Source organism: Petaurus breviceps, unplaced genomic scaffold (genome assembly GCF_028583685.1).
Source record: "Petaurus breviceps papuanus isolate PSGF00001 unplaced genomic scaffold, PetGlider_PUasm1.0 37, whole genome shotgun sequence".
NCBI lineage: Eukaryota > Metazoa > Chordata > Mammalia > Diprotodontia > Petauridae > Petaurus > Petaurus breviceps.
Window position 1 is genome coordinate 90,219,475 of NW_027186296.1, and position 18,012 is coordinate 90,237,486.

The 18,012-nt window shown below is 37.7% G+C and overlaps 1 protein-coding gene across 1 annotated transcript in view; it reads right to left on the reverse strand.

The window, feature by feature from the left end:
* Positions 1-1,612: 1,612 nt before the first annotated feature.
* ABLIM1 (actin binding LIM protein 1) overlaps positions 1,613-18,012 on the reverse strand; it is a 284,912-nt gene continuing 268,512 nt past the window's right edge. Inside the window, exons 17-22 of the mRNA XM_069099028.1 lie at positions 14,459-14,520; positions 13,206-13,266; positions 12,432-12,439; positions 10,739-10,813; positions 8,950-9,030; positions 1,613-7,180 (exon numbers count right to left, since the gene is read on the reverse strand). Of these exons, the coding sequence (XP_068955129.1) occupies positions 7,067-7,180; positions 8,950-9,030; positions 10,739-10,813; positions 12,432-12,439; positions 13,206-13,266; positions 14,459-14,520 (401 nt within the window). The 3' untranslated portion in view covers positions 1,613-7,066. The remainder of the gene's footprint in view (positions 7,181-8,949; positions 9,031-10,738; positions 10,814-12,431; positions 12,440-13,205; positions 13,267-14,458; positions 14,521-18,012) is intronic.

Here is an 18,012-nt window from a genome sequence, read left to right on the forward strand (position 1 = left end):
TACGCATGAATCTAAACCTGGTGAAATTTCTCCAGGCTTTTTGTTTTTCTATTATAGACATGTGATTTACATTTCTTTTCTGTTTGTCTTTGCTTATGATCATAATGCCATGAAGACACTCTTGGGTCATCCTAAACCACAGACTTGATAGAATGATTAAGCTACCATTAGTTGCAGCTTTCTCTAACCTAAAGCAAAAAACGCTTTGGCAAAACATCAGAGAGGAGGGGCAATATGTTTTGGTCAAAAGAACAACTTTCAAGTGTTGATCAATCTTAAAGACTTTGAGGAACATAGCATCTCAATAGAGATGTATAATTGGATTACAGTTCCCAGAGTAGAGTTAGGGGTGAGTCTGACTCAGACTGGCACCATGTTTGCTCAAGTTTGATGCTGGGACAAAAATGTGGCAGTCATAGGCCATTACAGTGAACAAAAGGAGGCTTCCTTGGCTATAGAACAAAAAGACATTCAACAAGGATACCCTAGCACTTCACTCTGAAGACTGGTTCCTCTTTTCCATATGGAAATAGGTAATAAACAGAACAGAGTGTGGTGATTTGCAAAATTTTTACACATCTGACAAATCTGAATGACATGAATTCTAAGAGGTGAGCCCTTAGGTGGCCAGGAAGCCACATCAATAAAGCCAGAGGCTACCAGGAAGAGATATCAAGGAAGGTATAGCTTGAGCCTTGGCCTCCTGGGTTAATCTAGATCTGGGGACAGCTGTCACCTTCTGGGGGAACTAGCTTTACCCATGGTGGGGGGAGGGGAAGGAAAACTAGTAGATATTGGTTCTATCATCCATTTCCCCATGGTGGTCAAGGTCTTAAAGATGTCCTAGAGCACAGGAGTCAAACATATGACCACTGAGCCCTCTCAAGTATAGCCTGAATTACCTTGAAATGTAATTGGAAAAAAATTAACAAAATAAATAAAAATACAATAATGTGAATATGGCCATGTCGATATGCACCTGAAAGGGATCCTTATGTATAGTTTGCTGTCCATTGTTTCTATCTGAGTCTGACACTGCTATATCTTTTAAAATATCTTTTACCATTTAAATGCTTGTAGGGATTTTACTGGACAAACTTCTGTTATGGGTAGTACCGGGGGGAGAGAAAAAATCAGAAAAAACAAACTTAAAAAAAATCTCCTCAAACAAAAGACAATAGACCCCCTGAAGGAGTAACCATGAAGCAAAAGGAAAAAAGCGTAGGTGGAGAATGAAAATGAGAAACGTGATTCCATTTTGGAACCTAAGCACTTGTTGACCAGATCTCTCATTTATCCTAACTGGGTCTGATTTCTGCTCTGTCATTCCCTAGTAGATGGCTTTGGAGAAGTGACTTTCTTGTCTAGGTTTCATGTTCTTCATGTATAAGATGAGGAAGTTGGACTCAACTGTCAAGGCTCTTTTCCTGGGCTAACCTTCCACAGCCCTTTCTATGCCTTCATCTCTCAAACAACAATGGCTTTAGGGATTTTGCTTGTCTGAGGATCATGTGGGAGGAAGACTTTAGTGTGGGTGGAGTCCATTCCTTCACCAAACAGTAGCCCTTTGGAGGGCAGTGACCAAAAGAATTAAAACAAAAGTTCATCCACATTTAAGAATAAAGCACAAAACTTTATTCATTGACTTGTTCTGAGTACAACAGTGATGCAGATTATAGTGGCATAGGAGTGCAATATGTGCTGCTTGCAACAGAAAAAGAAGATCAGTAATTGTACAGAACAGCAACCCAGAGAATGGCAGGCCGGCTCTTCACTCTGCATACAAGCATTGAGTACTCAGTGGGCAGACAGACAATTCACTTTCACAGGAGACACAACACACATTTCTTTCTTTCTTTTTTTCTTTTCCTAAAGGATGTCTTCCAAATACTTGTTTGAATATTTTTGGAAGCAAGAAGAGGGAATGGGAAGAAAAATTTCTTTAATCTTTTTAAAAAAAGAAAACCAAAGTAGAAGTGATTTTAAGGGCTCTCATGCACAGATTTGTCAGCAACTCACAGAAATCACACACATTACTGGACATTTATGTTAAGAATAACAAGTTCATTTCCATGGGTAGAACAATGTTTAAGTATATCCTCTTGTTTTATTTCCTGGAGTGAAATAAAAATTGTAATGATTAGAGGGGACTGCAATCATATTGAATGTCGACTTTTAAAAGATAACCATGGTTCCAGGAGACACATGTTAGTGGAGAATGCTATCTAATGGTAAGTATCATTACCCAAAGACCTAAAGTGTCTTAAAATAAGCATTTGAATTGACTTTAGAACTGCACAGATATCAGTTATTTCAGAAAATGTTTCTATCTAAATGTGCCAAGTTTAATCATAATCAAATTGGGACAAGTTAAAATTCAAACTACAATAAGGAATGATTCTTGGCTCTTCGCATTGCCGCCTCCTCAAAAGCTATGATTGCTTTTCTACTCTCTCCCCCCCCCTCAAATGATCTTTCACTACAGGCAATTCAGTAGCTCTTATTGTGGTCAGAATTACTCTGACCAAAATAATTTTTCTCTGTATTAGAAATCATACAAACTAATTTTATTACTATATTAGAAATGTTTTTGTAAGGGGACACTGGTAGTTTCACAGCAGTAAGAAGCATCTGGTTTTTAAAATAAAACGTCCATTTCCACAGAAAGAACTATTTTGTGGGGTTTTTTTTTTAATGTATGGGAAGAAACAGAGCAAAGGCAATATCCAGGCATGAAATACACAGGAAAAGCAATTGAGTACAGAGTAAACAAGCACTGATGAGAAAGGGAAGGTAATCTGTAAAAACTGGATTTGCTCCAGACATATTTCCCACAAAGGGCACAGAGAGGTTGGTGACATGAAACTTATTTTCCTTTCAGTATCCTTCTTGCTGATAAGGAAGATTCACAAAAGCATACAGCCTGGAAGAGTTGCCTGCCATTCTCCTATTTTAAATGATGCTAAGGTATTGTCTCAAACAGGTTTTAGAAAGATCTATCTAATCAAAAGTGACTTGAATTTTTCAAACTTGCAAAAGCTTAACTGTATCCAAGAGAAGCAATTCTTTAGAAAAAGTATTTGCTTCAAAGTGTCATGAAATAGGATTAAGGTTTTATAAACATTACCAGCCAGTCTGCCATAAATTGCTGGTAAAGATAATCAACCTCACCAGCCTAAGGGGTGAGAGCAGTCACAAGAGAATGGCCACAACTTCTGTATCAGAAATAAACCAATTTGAAGCATATAGTCTTCTGGGTGAAGGTGACCAGGGAACATCAAGGACACAGAATTACTTCTCACACCTTATTAATTTGCCAATTTCAGCACTGTTCCTTTGATGCTTTGAGGAAGAGGTGATTTGACAGAGTTCATTGCAGAAAAAATATTAAGAGCACTTCACAACTAGTCCCAAGCTAAAAAACAAACAAATATATTGCTGCAGTCTTCAATACTCTTCAAATCACAATTAATCTGTTTTAAAGGACACCATTGGTAAGGAAGACTAAGTCTTACTTTGAACTTTAAGTTCATTTAAAGGAACCATATAATTTAGTTAGTGATTCACTTCTAAAGTACACTTCATTTTGCATAATAGATGCATTCCTGAAAAGGTGTATATTGATTAGATGGTCATAAATCTAAGAATATTTTGAAAACAAATCAAGGAAAGTTGACAATTAAATGCATCTAATGTCAAACCCTATTTTTGTAAAGTGAATATTTATCCCTAATTTACATATTATATAAACAGTGTCAGACAATGCAGGGTTTGCTTTTAACCAGGGCCCAGCTGCATTCTATAGTGTGGCTTGGGTGTCATGAAGGTGTGCATGCTAGGCTGATTTTTTAATGAAACTGACAAGTCCACATGTATGATTTGGCAGTTATATAAACTAGACTGGCCCCCATTCCCCATTCTATAGTAATTTTACTAGCTCCCTAGGCTAATACACATTTTTTTATCATGAGGGTTAAGATTTCTAAGTCTTTCACTCTCTAGGTCAAAGGACAGCCTTGCCTATAGACAGAAGGCTATTGAATTCTTTGGCAGGTAATATGTGTGTGTGTGTGCACGTGTGTGTTCACACGCTCATTTGAACAAACGTTGTGAGGAGGGGGTTGTGTGTGTCCTGCTCTAGTCAACATTATCAGGAGCAAATGAGTGAGATGGAAAATGACTTTTTAGGTCTGGTAGGATCTACCTAAAATAAAACACCATTCAATGGCAGTATCATTCAAAAGAAAGGACACAAGGTCTGAGGTGACTTGGGTTTTTGCATTGGTTCTTTCACTAAAAGTTGTATGATACTGGACAAGTCACCTTTCAGTGAAAAGCCTGGATTAGGTGTTATCTAAGGTCCTTTGCAGCTCTCACATTTTGTGATTCTATGACATCCTACCAACGTGGCCCAAAGAATCAGATTTTTGGTAAAATTACTTAACTATGCCCACAGTTTCCAGGCACCCTAATTTTCTTTTCTTTTTTTTTAATGATGCTTAATAACCTAGTTTGCAGATACATTTTTTAGGTCATAATTGATAAGATTATTGAGCCACTATAATTAATTGATAAGTTATTGAGAGCCACTATTTTTTTTCCCATTAGATGAAAAACAATTTGAGAGCCAAAGGATTAGAATTTTACCCAAGTAGGTTTTTTTCATTTATTTTTGGGGCTAGACTTTGGAAATACATCCCTCCTACTAAAACAAGCCTCGCAGAACTATGAAAGGGCACAAAACACTGGACAGCTTGCTTTGATAGAGAAGATCACAAGACAGAAAAGTATGAAAAAAGATTTTGGCAAGGGTTGCAGGCAAAGGAGAGTTCAGAGAGATGACAGAACAGACACTCTCACCCCAGCAGGTAATGAAGCACTGAATACTTCAAGGGACAAAAATGAAGGCAGAAGTTTTCATAAAAAAAAAAAAACCCAATATAACTAGCACAGGAGCAGTTTGTTAAGTGATTTAGGAGATCTAAGATATACATACATACATGCATACATATATAGACACATATATGCAAGAACGGTCCTTGAACATTTACTCCATGGTTCTGAAGGTACAATAAAATTAAATGGCTTCCACTAGATTAGTAAATAAAAAAGACCACTACACATGGATTCTACTCCCTACTGTAGCACCTAGTACATTTAAGTGTGTTGTACCCACATAGCATTTCCCCTTATATTCTTACAAACAGTGCCCATTTGGAAAACAAATCTATTTGTTTCCAACATAGACTGCATGACAGATAACTAATATAATTCCCAACAATGGTGTAGAGTAGAGTCTCAAATCTCTTGCCAAAAATGGCACTCTTGTAGATCAACTCAAACGTTTTCTCCTTTGGCTTCTCTATAGGGACCTTCATAGGTGTGATTTGATTCTTGCACCAGTGTTTTCAATGGAGCCCAGTGGCAATGAGCCAAGTCTGAATGGCTCTTGTTCAGTGCGAAGTGATCTAAGATGATCAGCTAGTCTGAGTTCTATTTTAGTTTCTAGGGGATTCCTGGATTCCCATTTTAGGAAACATACACATATACATATATGTATGTGTGTGTATATATATACATATACGTGTGTGTGTGTATATATGTTTCCTGTTACAAGACTTTCAACATCAGGGAGGAGTGGTTTGATCTGTCAAGTTACAAAGTTATCTTAATTTTTTGCTCTGTAGCCAGAATTTGGGTGTCACTCACAGCAAGAGATGGGTAATTATATCAGTGCATCATTATACAGTGGCTTCCATGTGCCAACATAAGGTAAAAAAGCTCTATATCCCATCTCACTTTTCACCAGGGGACAGAAGAGTGGAGTAGAACAAACTCATCCTTCCACAGAAATGACTTACCCCCTGTATATTTCATTGATATGTCCTTCAAAAACTAGAGCATTCATACAATAATGAGATTTTTGAAGCACATGATTCAGAAATTATGTTCAATAATATTTTAGCTCAAATCATGAGGTCAACAGTGTGAGGCACAAAGGAAAGCCAACTTCCTCTTTCTCATTTTCAGCTTGAGTAAATTCAAAACTCTCTGCTTCACAACTGCAAAGAAGAGAGAAAATATATCCTTCCTTAGCCTACGGTTGAAATGACCTTCAGCTTGATATGATGTGTAATGTGTCACATATTATATGGAAGATGCCAGGCAAGCACATTTGCATTGGCAGAACAACATAAAGTGTTATTTTCTATAACATGGTGTGCTTCCTGGGGTTACTTGGTGGCATGTAACCCAGGTCGATTTTAAGAACAACTTTCCCTCCTCTCTTTTTGCAAGCTGGGTTCAGGTTTGCTACTTGCCTTTGCTGGGTAGGTTAAATTTAAGCCAAGTAATCTGAAGCAAAAAAAAAAAAATAAAAAAGTGAGGAGAGAGAAATACTGTTTACAAAAGCGCAGAAATTCACCAACCACATCCTAGCAAATGTGTGCAGTGGAGAGTAAGGGACACATTTATAATCATTCCAGCCCAATGGAGTAGTTTACTCAGGTGCCTGCCTCTTTGATTTCTACTACAACTACAGAATGGGCAGTTTTAAGTGAGGCCAATGAAGAAACACTTATGCAATATGACTACTGTTACCATATGGATATGTTACACACAGGTTTTTTTCTTCTTCTTAACCACAGTACTGTAATATTAGATAATCAGTTTTTGGAGTTACTATAACTTTTTTTTCCCCCATTCAGCATCTTAAGGGCACTTCCTGGCTTGACCAATACAGTCTGTTGTATTTTTGGACAACAGTTAGAGGGAAACAAAATAAGAAAGTGGCTCAAATCATGTACAGAAGATAATGTAAAAAGGTCACACATGGAAACTACCGTCAAGTTTCGGAACATACAAAGTTCCACCCCATGGCTTCTTGGCAAGTGTTGCTGCTGTTGGGCCAATGCTTAGATTGCGGTGGCCTCAATCAGATTTTTCCCTTTTTGTTGTTGCTGTGGAGAAGTAGTTTGTAAGTTCTCCAATCAGATGTGGCCATTGTACAATATTCCATCCTATGCAGCATCCTCATTAACTTTTCAAATTGGTGGGCAGATGTGACTTAGAAGAGTTTTGCTTTTTTCTTCATGTCGTTGCGTCTCCATAGAGGTAACTTGTCAAACTCCTGTATTGACATTCCGAATATTTCTCGAAACACTTCGGGTGCCAAATGGCGCTGGACAAGAGAGAAATGAATGGGGTCAGTGCCGGATGCCCATGTAAGAACACTAGGCTGGCAAACCCTCCTTTATCACCAAAGAGCATTCCAGGTGCTCCGGGAATGTTGTTAGAGGTGTATTTTAGGCCCTTGATGTTGGCTCACACCATGTTTTCTTTAAGAGTGTGGTAATGCAGGGTGATTTTTGCCCCTACCTGTCCATTCAGCATAAAAATAGCTAGTAAGACATTTGTGATACTTAGGATGATACTGATGCTAAGGAGCCAGTATCCAAGTTCACTAAGCTGATAGTAGGATGGTTTTATTCTTTGATCTTGTATCTCTAGTGTTTAGTATAGCACATGGCACAGAGTAGGTATTTTATAATGCCTGTTGATCATCTGCTACCTTCATGGGATGACAGTTCTGCTTTACACAGGTGGCTTCCCTCAGGCAAAACTTTTCTGCCAACATACATAGGTTTTCTGGACTGAAATCAGTTATTTAGAAAAATACAAAAAGCCGCCATGGGCATGTGTGCCCAAAGAACACTTTAACATGGAATGTGGGGACTCCCACAGTATAAAGAAGCATGCCCTAACATTCCCTGGGTGCGATCAGCACCTCCCCTCCCACACCCTTTAATTCTGAGCTCATCTCAGCATCTGAGTTCCCACTGCCACAAATGACTACAATTGTATGTGAACTAAGATGTTAGCACCTCTCAAAAGAGGATAATATTTTTTTTTCTGGGTCTGAATGTCAAATAAGAATCATGCATTTCATAGAGCTTTGCTTCTCAGTTACAGTTCCCTTTTAATAACCAAGGCAAACTAACCCTTGAATAATTTCCATTTTCTGATTATACACCCCATTCTGTGGCACCAGGAAGAGCTGGGTTGTAGTTGATAATAATAATAACAGTAATAAAGAACTGACATTTCTATATAGCTTTACAGGTTACAAAAAGTAGGGTGGTATAGTATAAAGAGAGTTGGCCTCAAAGTCAGGATGACCTGGCTTCAAGTCTGTCCTCTGATATTTACTAGTTGTGTGACCCTGGGCAAGTCATTTAACCTCTGAGTACTCTAGGTACTTACAGGTTTCATGCATATTTATTACAAGGAGTTTCCCCCCAGGGTGTGGAGCAGAGTGAGAGAAAAATAGAAATTACTGGTAATTTAAAAATGAAAAATTATTATAATAAAAATTGTTTGAGAGAAGGTGCTGACCTGAATTGGTAGAAAAAGGTTTTCTCCTGAGAATTCCTTATATTCAAGAAATCACATATCTAGTCTCTATCCCTTTTTAAAGTGTATAAAAAACTCCATAGACATTTCCTTAGTGAATCTGGCACTAATGTCCAGATTTTTACCTGCATCATTATCATCCATCCTGTATGATCTCCTTTAGAGGGCCACATTTTAGCTCTTCTGGTCTTTATGCTTTAGAATTATGTTTGTATGTTTACCCTTGTGTCAGTAGTGACTGTCAGTGGCCTGATGAAGTCTAAAGAGCCCAAAGGCTGGCTGGCTTTTATAACCCCATATACAGTAGTATATAGCTGCCAGGAGCATTCTCTGAGGGGTTTCAGTAGGTATTTTCCATTTAAATCTCTTACATGCAAATTGGAGTTTTCTTTTAAGTTAACTCAGAATTGCCTGCAAATTGTAACATATTGTTTCTTTTTTCTCTTCTGCTAAACAGATAAGAAGTTTTTTTAGGATGGGGGAGGAGAAGGAGAAAAAAAATAAAGGGGCAGTAATTATAGGGAAATTTGTTCTTACCTCAAGTCTGGTTCTGTCTACATCTCTTAGTATTTTATTCCGCCCTCTGTTGGTCACCATGAGCATTTCATATGGGAAAATCTGTTAATAATTGGCATTAAGGAGAAAGAAGTTTAATTTTTCTGCAGAAAGTTTGGCATCTGTTCTCTCATTCCATTATCCAAACACTGTGCCCTTATTTTTAACCCAAGAGGTGTGTCCTTTTCTATTCCTAGTGATAACAAGATTTTTTATTTGGTGTTATTAAGATTTATTTGGTAAGATTTTATATAATCCTTATAGACAGAAAGGATTTCACATGAATATCCTGGAGTAGCCTTTCTCCTCATCCAAATGAAAAATAGCAGCAAACTTCACTGTAGTGTTAATGACTTTTTAGCTTCAGAAATTTTGGAAATGGACCATGGCAGACTTGGTATTTTCATAGTGTTTGTACAATTAAAGTTAAGTGACAAGGCTTAATGCCAATTAGCTTTATAGTTTTTAAAACCTCTGAATCAGGTAAGGCATCTTGGACCCACTTTCCATTTCTCTCTTCAGTAAGAAGATGTGTTAGGTCAGACACAGAAGTAGATACTTGAAAAACTGAAAATGACTGTTGCTTTGTGCAGGTCTGAGTCTTCATTTTCATCTCACTATAAACTCAGAATATTTGGAATGGCTTGTGAACACCTGGTCACAACTCAACTCAGGAAAGGAAAATCAAGGCAAAATTCAACAGGGCAGAAAAAAAATAGTTAATATGTGAATCCAGGAATGCATATAAGGGTAGGAGCGATGCCTCAGCACTTGGCTTTTGCTTTTTATTTGGGGATGGGTTAACTTTATGAATGAATCTTTTAGAAGGAACAGATGATTTAGTCAATCAGCAAGCATTTAGGTGCTGTCTATGCATCAAGTATTGAACTATAAAAGCTTTCTAAATGTGCCAATCCATAATGAACATTCTACCACATTTACTGTGATTCCTATCTTCTTAAAAATAGCTCTCCTCTCCTGAACTGCTGATAGGGTTGTGGTAGGAGGGGCTAAAAAAAACCCCAACTAAACAAACCCTACACAATTTTTTGTCTACATCACCAGTTTTTGTCACTCTGGAAAACAAAATTTATTTATGGGGAGCCTGTAATTACTTTTACCTTTGCTTGAAAGAGAGTTCTCTCAAAGATGGAATTTCCTAGATACTGTTTCTCCTTGCCGTAGGCCAGGGATACAATGCTTGCCATACTGGTATTTCAAGGTAACAGTAGACTTGCTCTCTTAAGTCAGATGTCTTGTTTTATCACACAGGGTCTTACATAAAAAGGACTGTTTCATTCCACCACTGATACAGATGACAAGGTCAGCCAATCATTTACCAAACAAATGGGGTTTCTTAGGCTGTAGCAGTGTCAGCTTATAATATGTAGTCCAGTGGATTCCCTAGAAGCATCAGGCAAGTGCTTAAAATTGTTCACTAGGTAGAACCAAATCTGTAAATAGCGTGGTACTTTTTTGCAGATTTATTTAAAAAATTCATGACACTTACTAAGTGACTATATGTGTGGCATAATGTTCAAAGATCAATAAGGCATGGTCCTTACTGCCAAGGGACTTAAAATTTAGTATAATACGATTTGGGGGTCGAGCCCACTCTTTAGAAAAGCATGGTACAGAGTAGATTTCGTGCATGGCAAACAGTAAGAGGATCAGAAATATTGGAGTTTAAAATTTCGTCTTAAGGGTAAATCTGCCTTTCCCAAGCTACCAAACTCTGCCTCAAAGGAAAGTCTGTAACATCTACATTTACCTTTGGCTCCAACATGTTAGGCATGGACACTCCTCTGTCCATTCGCATTCCAGGTACATGGCCATCAGGGAGGGTCTACATCAGACACAGAGGTATATGACGATACAGAGTAGGAAGCATATGCAAGGCATGGGGAAAATAGAAAAGGGTTTTACCTCTACAATTCTCTCTCTCTTAAAATATTACTGCCAGTTTACACAATTAAAATCTCAGCTGCCATTAAAAAAAAAGTGACTATGGATATGTCTCTTCCATTTTTCTGCTCATATATCAACCAAGAGAATCCCAAAGATCCTGTTTTTAATTAAAGGTATCTACTTTCAAGGAATAGAGTCTAATTCCCTTATATTAAAAATGTATCGGGGCGGCCAGGTAGCACAGCAAGTAAGAGCACGGGCTCCAGTGTTGGGATGACCTGGATCAAATCCGGCCCCAGATACTTAGCACCACACCCAGAAATAACTGGCCGTGTAATCTTGAGCAAGTTACTTAACCTCTATTGCTTTAAAAAAAAAACAACAACGTATCAACATGTTCTAAACTACCTGTAGGAGGAGCTAGAAACCATCTTGTTCTCCCATAAGAATCAAATCCCTATCAACCTCCTGTCACAATCACCAAACATTTATTAAGACCTGCAAGGTATTAGACCTGTAAATTCAGACCTCATATGACCATAGATTTAGAGCTGAGACACATGAGGTCATCGAGTTCAACTCTCTCATTGTACAAATTAGAAAACTAAGACTCCGAGTAATTAAGTGACTTGCCTAAGGACATACAGTGGGATTTTAACCAGATCCAAGTGACTCCAAGTCCAGTGCTCTAATCACTACACAACATGCTCATCCACATAGAATCAGCAAAGAGCAGAAGAGTCGGACTGGGAGGGACTTTGGAAAGCATCTTGTCCAATCCCTTAATTTAAAAGATGAAGAAACTGAGATCCAGAGGAGCAGGGATGGCTTGCTCAAAGGCACGCCTGTAGCTAGCTCTTCTGCTGCCTTGTATTCTACATAAGATAACAAACCATGCTACTAATGCAATATGAGGACAACTTGACCTATGGCTCGGACATCACATTCCCTTTCATTTCATTTATTTGTATCTCATCTCCATTTTAGAAGGTTTGGGCTCTGAGAGTAAGTGATGTCATAAGAGCAAACTGCTCCTGGATGGTATAATTCAAGGGTTTCTTTTGTGGGCTAAAGCATGAACTATTTCTAGTTTTATAAATAGATGTGAATGGAGAAAGGCTGGAAACTTATAGGATAACAGGGGTTACAGAATAAAAAAAAGGGAACCTCTTCTGACCATCTTTTTTTGTTGGGACCTGGCAATGGAGGGGAGGCCCAGGGACCCCAGGCTCAGACGTCAAGTATTATCACTAAAAGAAAAATATATATAGGGCTGGATACTCCTGATGGACACAATTTAGCATCAGAGGGGTTTTCGAGACACGCAAGCCTTCCTTCCCTTTGTCTGACGTGTGACTCATTACCAAGATACACTACAGCACTAGATGCAACTGTCTCTGGCCAATGCAGACCAATGATTAGGCTCACACATGCGGATAAATAGGAAATTAACAGCTCATTAACAAAAACTATTCCGTGAAGGACCATTTCACAATTGGATAGGAGGATGGTTGGTGGATTTATGTTGTCACAGTAGAAGAAAAAGCACGTTATACCTGGTAATCTGCAAAAGAAAAGGAAATATCATCAGAGTAAGAACATAAAAATGTGAACGAATCAACAGAAAAAAACACATAAATTTCAACAAATTTATTTTTTTAATCACCTGATACAATTAGTATTTCTCTGGGATTTCTTCAGTATTAACTTCACTAGCTCACATAGAGATACACATATGTTATTACCATTATGCTACCTAATTCTTGCTTTTATAATCTATCATAAATAGAAAACACCACAATACACACATCATATGTATTATTTCAAAACCAAACTAAAGAAAATAATGGTAAAAAAAATTTGCCCTTTATGCCCCTTTATTTTTCTCAGTCAACTTATTACATAAAAATTTTTTTGATAATACCTAAGACATACACACCTACATATATACATATGTATTATATATGTGTAAAATCTATTTTGAATTTGTCCTATGATTTCATCCATATGAAAATCTCCTGATGAGGAACCTCCCTCTACCAATGTAGCTAGCAGTTGATCTGCAAATTGTAGTCTTAGAGAGGTGTGCAAGTCCCTAAGAAATTTACAGACCAGTCCAGAGGTTCACAGTGCATGTCAGAAGTAAGACTTGAACCCAAGTCATCCTGACTCCAAGTCCAGCTCACTATGTACTATGCCATACTGCCTATTTATAGAACAAAAAATTTCTCTACAATAGAAGTTTATATTCCAATCACTATTTCCCATGGGAAAAGCATGAATGACAACTATTCACAGACACCAGAAAATACGGATGTAGGAAGGCTTACCTCGAACCCCACCACTGACATCACCATAGCTATTGTATTGGGCAAAGTCTGTAGAAACCGGCTGCAACAGGGAGAAATGCATATGTGAGACCATATGTCATAGTACCATTTTAGAGAAAGAGATGAAAAAGGGAAGGGATATTGAATTCAAAAGAATATCTCATAAACTAAGACCATCTTCATTTTTCTAATTGTCCTCTTCTCCCAACACTTTGAAATCTTATTGACTGTAATAAGAGATCTAGGTGAGCAGCTTTTGGTCACAAGGAAAAATACATTTTTCTACTTAGTTTCACAATTGGAACTGTTTAACATCTATTCTTTGTTCATGTCAGGAGAATGTAATAACATGACTTTTTATTTCTTTGTTCAGTGCTTGCTTCCTAATTATAAAAATATTTGCAAGAGGAATGTTTGATCTCTTCTCTTTACATAGAACTTCTTGTGGAAGTCTAATGTCATTTTCTTTTCTTTTCTCAGTAATGAGATTTCTCCAGGTCTTAGATTCAAAGTAGATATACTAAGCATTCATAATGATAGCAATTTAAAAATCACTTTATGTAATGGTTTTAGCAATGAAAATGAAAACCATCCTAAAAAAGGAAGTGGAACAACAACTAATGGTAATGACTAGTCTCATCATTCTGTAGAACAGATGATTCAAGTCAACTTCCTACTCGTAGTTTGGAGGTAGGGACCAGAGGTGTGGAATGTTGCATACATTATCAGATGTAGTCATGCCGTCAAGTGGTCTTGCTTTTTCTGTTGCCACAAGGGAATGTGCAATGGGTATATACCAGTATTTATGGGAAAGTAGCACAACAAAGGTGTAAAAACAAAAGTTTTTTTTTTTTTTAAAGCAATTGGGGTTAAGTAACTTGCTCAAGGTTACACGGCCAGTTATTTCTGGGTGTGGTGCTGAGTATCTGAGCCCGGATTTGATCCAGGTCATCCCGACACTGGAGCCGGTGCTCTTACTGGCTGAGCCACCTGGCCGCCCCAAAAACAAAAGATATTAATAAAATTTTAAAATTACTTCCCACCACTCACAAAGGTAACATGCCTTCAAACAATACCACATAGCAATTTTCACTAAAGTATTGTTTTATCTTTGTCTCCCCAGAACCTATTAGAGAGTGTTTCACATAGTAGGGGCTTAATAAATGATTGCTGAATTGAACTGAACAGATTATCAACCTTCAAGAAAAGGAATATTAAAGTTATCTCTGGAGAACTAGAGAAACCTTACTTACCCGGTGAAGACCATTTCTTCCATAACCAGGGAGGGAGGAGGTTTTAGATGAAGCATGTGGAGCTAAATAGGAGAAAAAAAGACCAAAAGAAAAATTTTAGAAAATTGAAAAGTTTTCCAGGTAAAAAAAATCTGGACAGTTCCAAACAACTATTTCTGAGCTGTGGAAGTAAATGACATTTGGACCAATCAACAATCAAACAGAACTCTATTTATTTAATACAGAGAGTGCTAACAATGAAGTCTCTGAGCAGGAGGAAGAGAGGTACTCACACCTCACTGGAGGAGTAAGACTCTTGACTAAGTTCCCCTTCCTATAAGGATTCCTTTCAAGTTGCTTGGACATCTATCTCATCAGTCACCAAGTTCTACTGGTCAAACATGATGTGCCACTTGGGAAGCTCTAATCTAGAATATATTCATTTGTTTACTCATTCATTTATAAAAATAGTCATCACTTAATCACCAAAAGTTAATGAAAAATAACTCAACATTTGGAGGAACACATAAAGGATGACAGAATTAGAAAGAAATGTGCTTTTGTGGGGCGGCCAGGTGGCTCAACGAGTAAGAGCACCAGCTCCAGTGTTGGAATGACCTGGATCAAATCCGGGCTCAGATACTCAGCACCACATCCAGAAATAACTGGCCGTGTAAACTTGAGCAAGTTACTTAACCCTGATTGCTTAAAAAAGAAAAAAAAAAGAAATGTGCTTTTGTTTTTAGGGTAGAGACATACTTGAATTCCTATAGACTACAATTTCAACTAAATAGTCTGACTGCAAAGGTCAACTGTGAGACACTTTCAGATGGTTGTTAGCTGATGCTCTGCAAGGACAAAAAGTTAAAGGAAAGTGACATATTGTAGCACCAATACAATATTTACAGTGCCTACGATCACGATAAAGACTCTGAGTATTAGTATGGCATGACAGTCAATCGCAGAATATAACAGATTCTCCAGGTAGAGGACAGAACTGAAACATTCATTTCGATACCAGAAAACCTAATCTCAGAACCAGTAAGCCGATTCCATCATAGTACTGAAGATATTCAGAGGCCATAATAACACTCAGAGCCACAGCATCCTTCAGCCTTCCCATAAACCAATACAAGATCAATATTTACTCACAAACATCTCTTTCTCCTCACCTAAGCACCTCTCTCCTACCATCTCTCAGGCTCTGGCTCCCAGCTTCCTGTGGGCTCTTCTTCCCTTCAGCAAACTCTTCCTACAAGAGTATCCATGTGACTACATTCAGCCTATTAGGGGGTTGAGTTTATTTTCACAGCAGGGAAGCTTCCTGTGGGCTCTGCTCTACCCTTTAGCAAATTCCCTCCATCACAGGTTCCATGGGATTATGTTAAGTCTATTAGGGGACAGAGTATACTTTCAAAGTAGGGGAGGTCTTCAAACTCCCCTAGATCTATTAAGGGGCAGGGAAGATCTTCAAATTCCCATTTCTGTTACATAGAAAAGCACAAGTGCTTTATTATTTTTGCTAGGAGAGATGGGAGTAGATCAGAGGCTCTTAACCTGAGCCTTTAAAAATGACAAAAGTATTTTGATAGCTATTTCAATAATTGATTTCTTTTGTAATCACATTAATTTTATTTTGTGTTGAGAAGGAGTCTGTAGGCTTTACCATACTCAAAGGAATCCATGACAAAAGGGGAGAGAACCCTTGGGCTCTAAGGTCTCTTTCAGAAGGTACCTTTGAAGATGTTCTGTTTTATTGCCCAGGGATTCTGGTGTCCAATTCAAGAGTGGTGCTAAAATGACTAACACTGAAACATGTTTTGCATGACTGCACACATATAACCTAAATCAAATTGCTTTGCCTTTTCAATGGGGGAAGGGAGAGAATTTGGAACTAAATTTTTTTAGTTGAATATTGTTTCTACATGTAATTGGGGAAAAATACCTAATAAAATAAAATAAAATAAAAGAGTGGTGCTTATCAAGCTCTGGAGAGAGTGTGTCTTTAAGTACTTCTGAGAGATAAAGATGTTAATCCTCATGGAGCAATTAACTAAGAGAGAACACATCTGACACACCATGATAGATATACTGTTTCAAACTGTATTAAAACTGTTTCACAACTCTTCAATGGGCCAATTTGTGATTTTTTTTATTTAGTTATATGTGCTGATGTCTCATCCTCTTAGTCTGTAAACTCCATGAAGGCAGAGGACAAGACTCTATATAGCTCTCCTATGTTACTAAATATGTGATGCTTTGCATGCAACAGGAACTTACTAAAAGTTTGCTGAATAAATAAGTAATGGAAAGGCAGAGTAGTATAGTGCATAGAGAGCTGGATTTGGAAACAGGAACACCTGGGATCAAATCCTGCCACTGTGTGACCGTTGGCAAGTCATTTAATCTCTCTGATCACCTGGAAACTAGCTCTCTAATACTTATCTTTATTGGTGAAGGGGATTTCACCATTCATGCTGGTGAAATAACAATTTCTTACCATACTGACATAATGGAAAATGTTTAGTGCATTGTTCTTTTCTTTATGGGCTTTACTGGCAACACATGGTTGTTTTCAATGTGGTGATCGCCACCATCCTTTCCACCTCCCAGGAAGGTGACTGCTTTACCAAAAATACATGTAGTTATGCCCCTGTGGTTCTATGATAGTAGATTTTTTAAAGTGCATTTTTTTTAAACCACTGAGATAGTCTATCAGTAAATATATTATGAACAGGATTGTAACTGGATAATGGACTTGGGGCCCAGAACCGAACTGGAGTAGGATATTATGCTGGATGTCACTTGGAAAAATGTGAAGCTCTTTCAATAAAACCCAAGTTACTCCCTGCTATGAGATCCCATCTTTTTTTTTTTGAACCTTAATATGACACTGATGTGTTGATGTTATAAAGATTGTGATTCACAGAACATCAAAATCTTAGAATAATCACAATTACATGAGCCACAATGGGCAACAGAAAGTCCCACTGTGAGTGTAAATAAGCTGCAGCATGTTCCCAATAATGATGTGTGAAAAGAGTCAGAGTCAAGTAGAAAAGAAGGTAAGCTAGTCATGTAGAAAAAGTGAGAGATGGAAAGTCTGTCAATGAGTCAATAAGTGGCTGCTAGGCACTGTGCTAAGTGCTGCAGACACAAAGAAGGGCAAAAGACAGTCCCTGTCCTCAAAGAGCTCACAGTCTAATGGGGGAGACAGCAGATAGTTAACTATATACACACAAGCTATATACAAGATAAATAAGAAATAATTAATAGAGGGAAGACATTAGATAAAGAGAGAGCACTAAGGTTGCCCTAGTGTACACAAAACTAAAAGAATAAGACAGTCTCTAGCATGTTAGATAGATAATCTGGAAGTTTTGTGGAGAAAGGAGGACAAAAAGTATGTGGAATAAGATGTTGAGAATTTGTGATTTCTATTATCATGTTGAATAAAGAGATAACAGATCTGTAGATGTACTCAGGCAAGGTTAAAATCACTGACTAAACCAGTAATTAGAAGATCTGAGTTTGAATCCATAAGTTGACATTTATTAGAGCTTTGTGAACTGAGA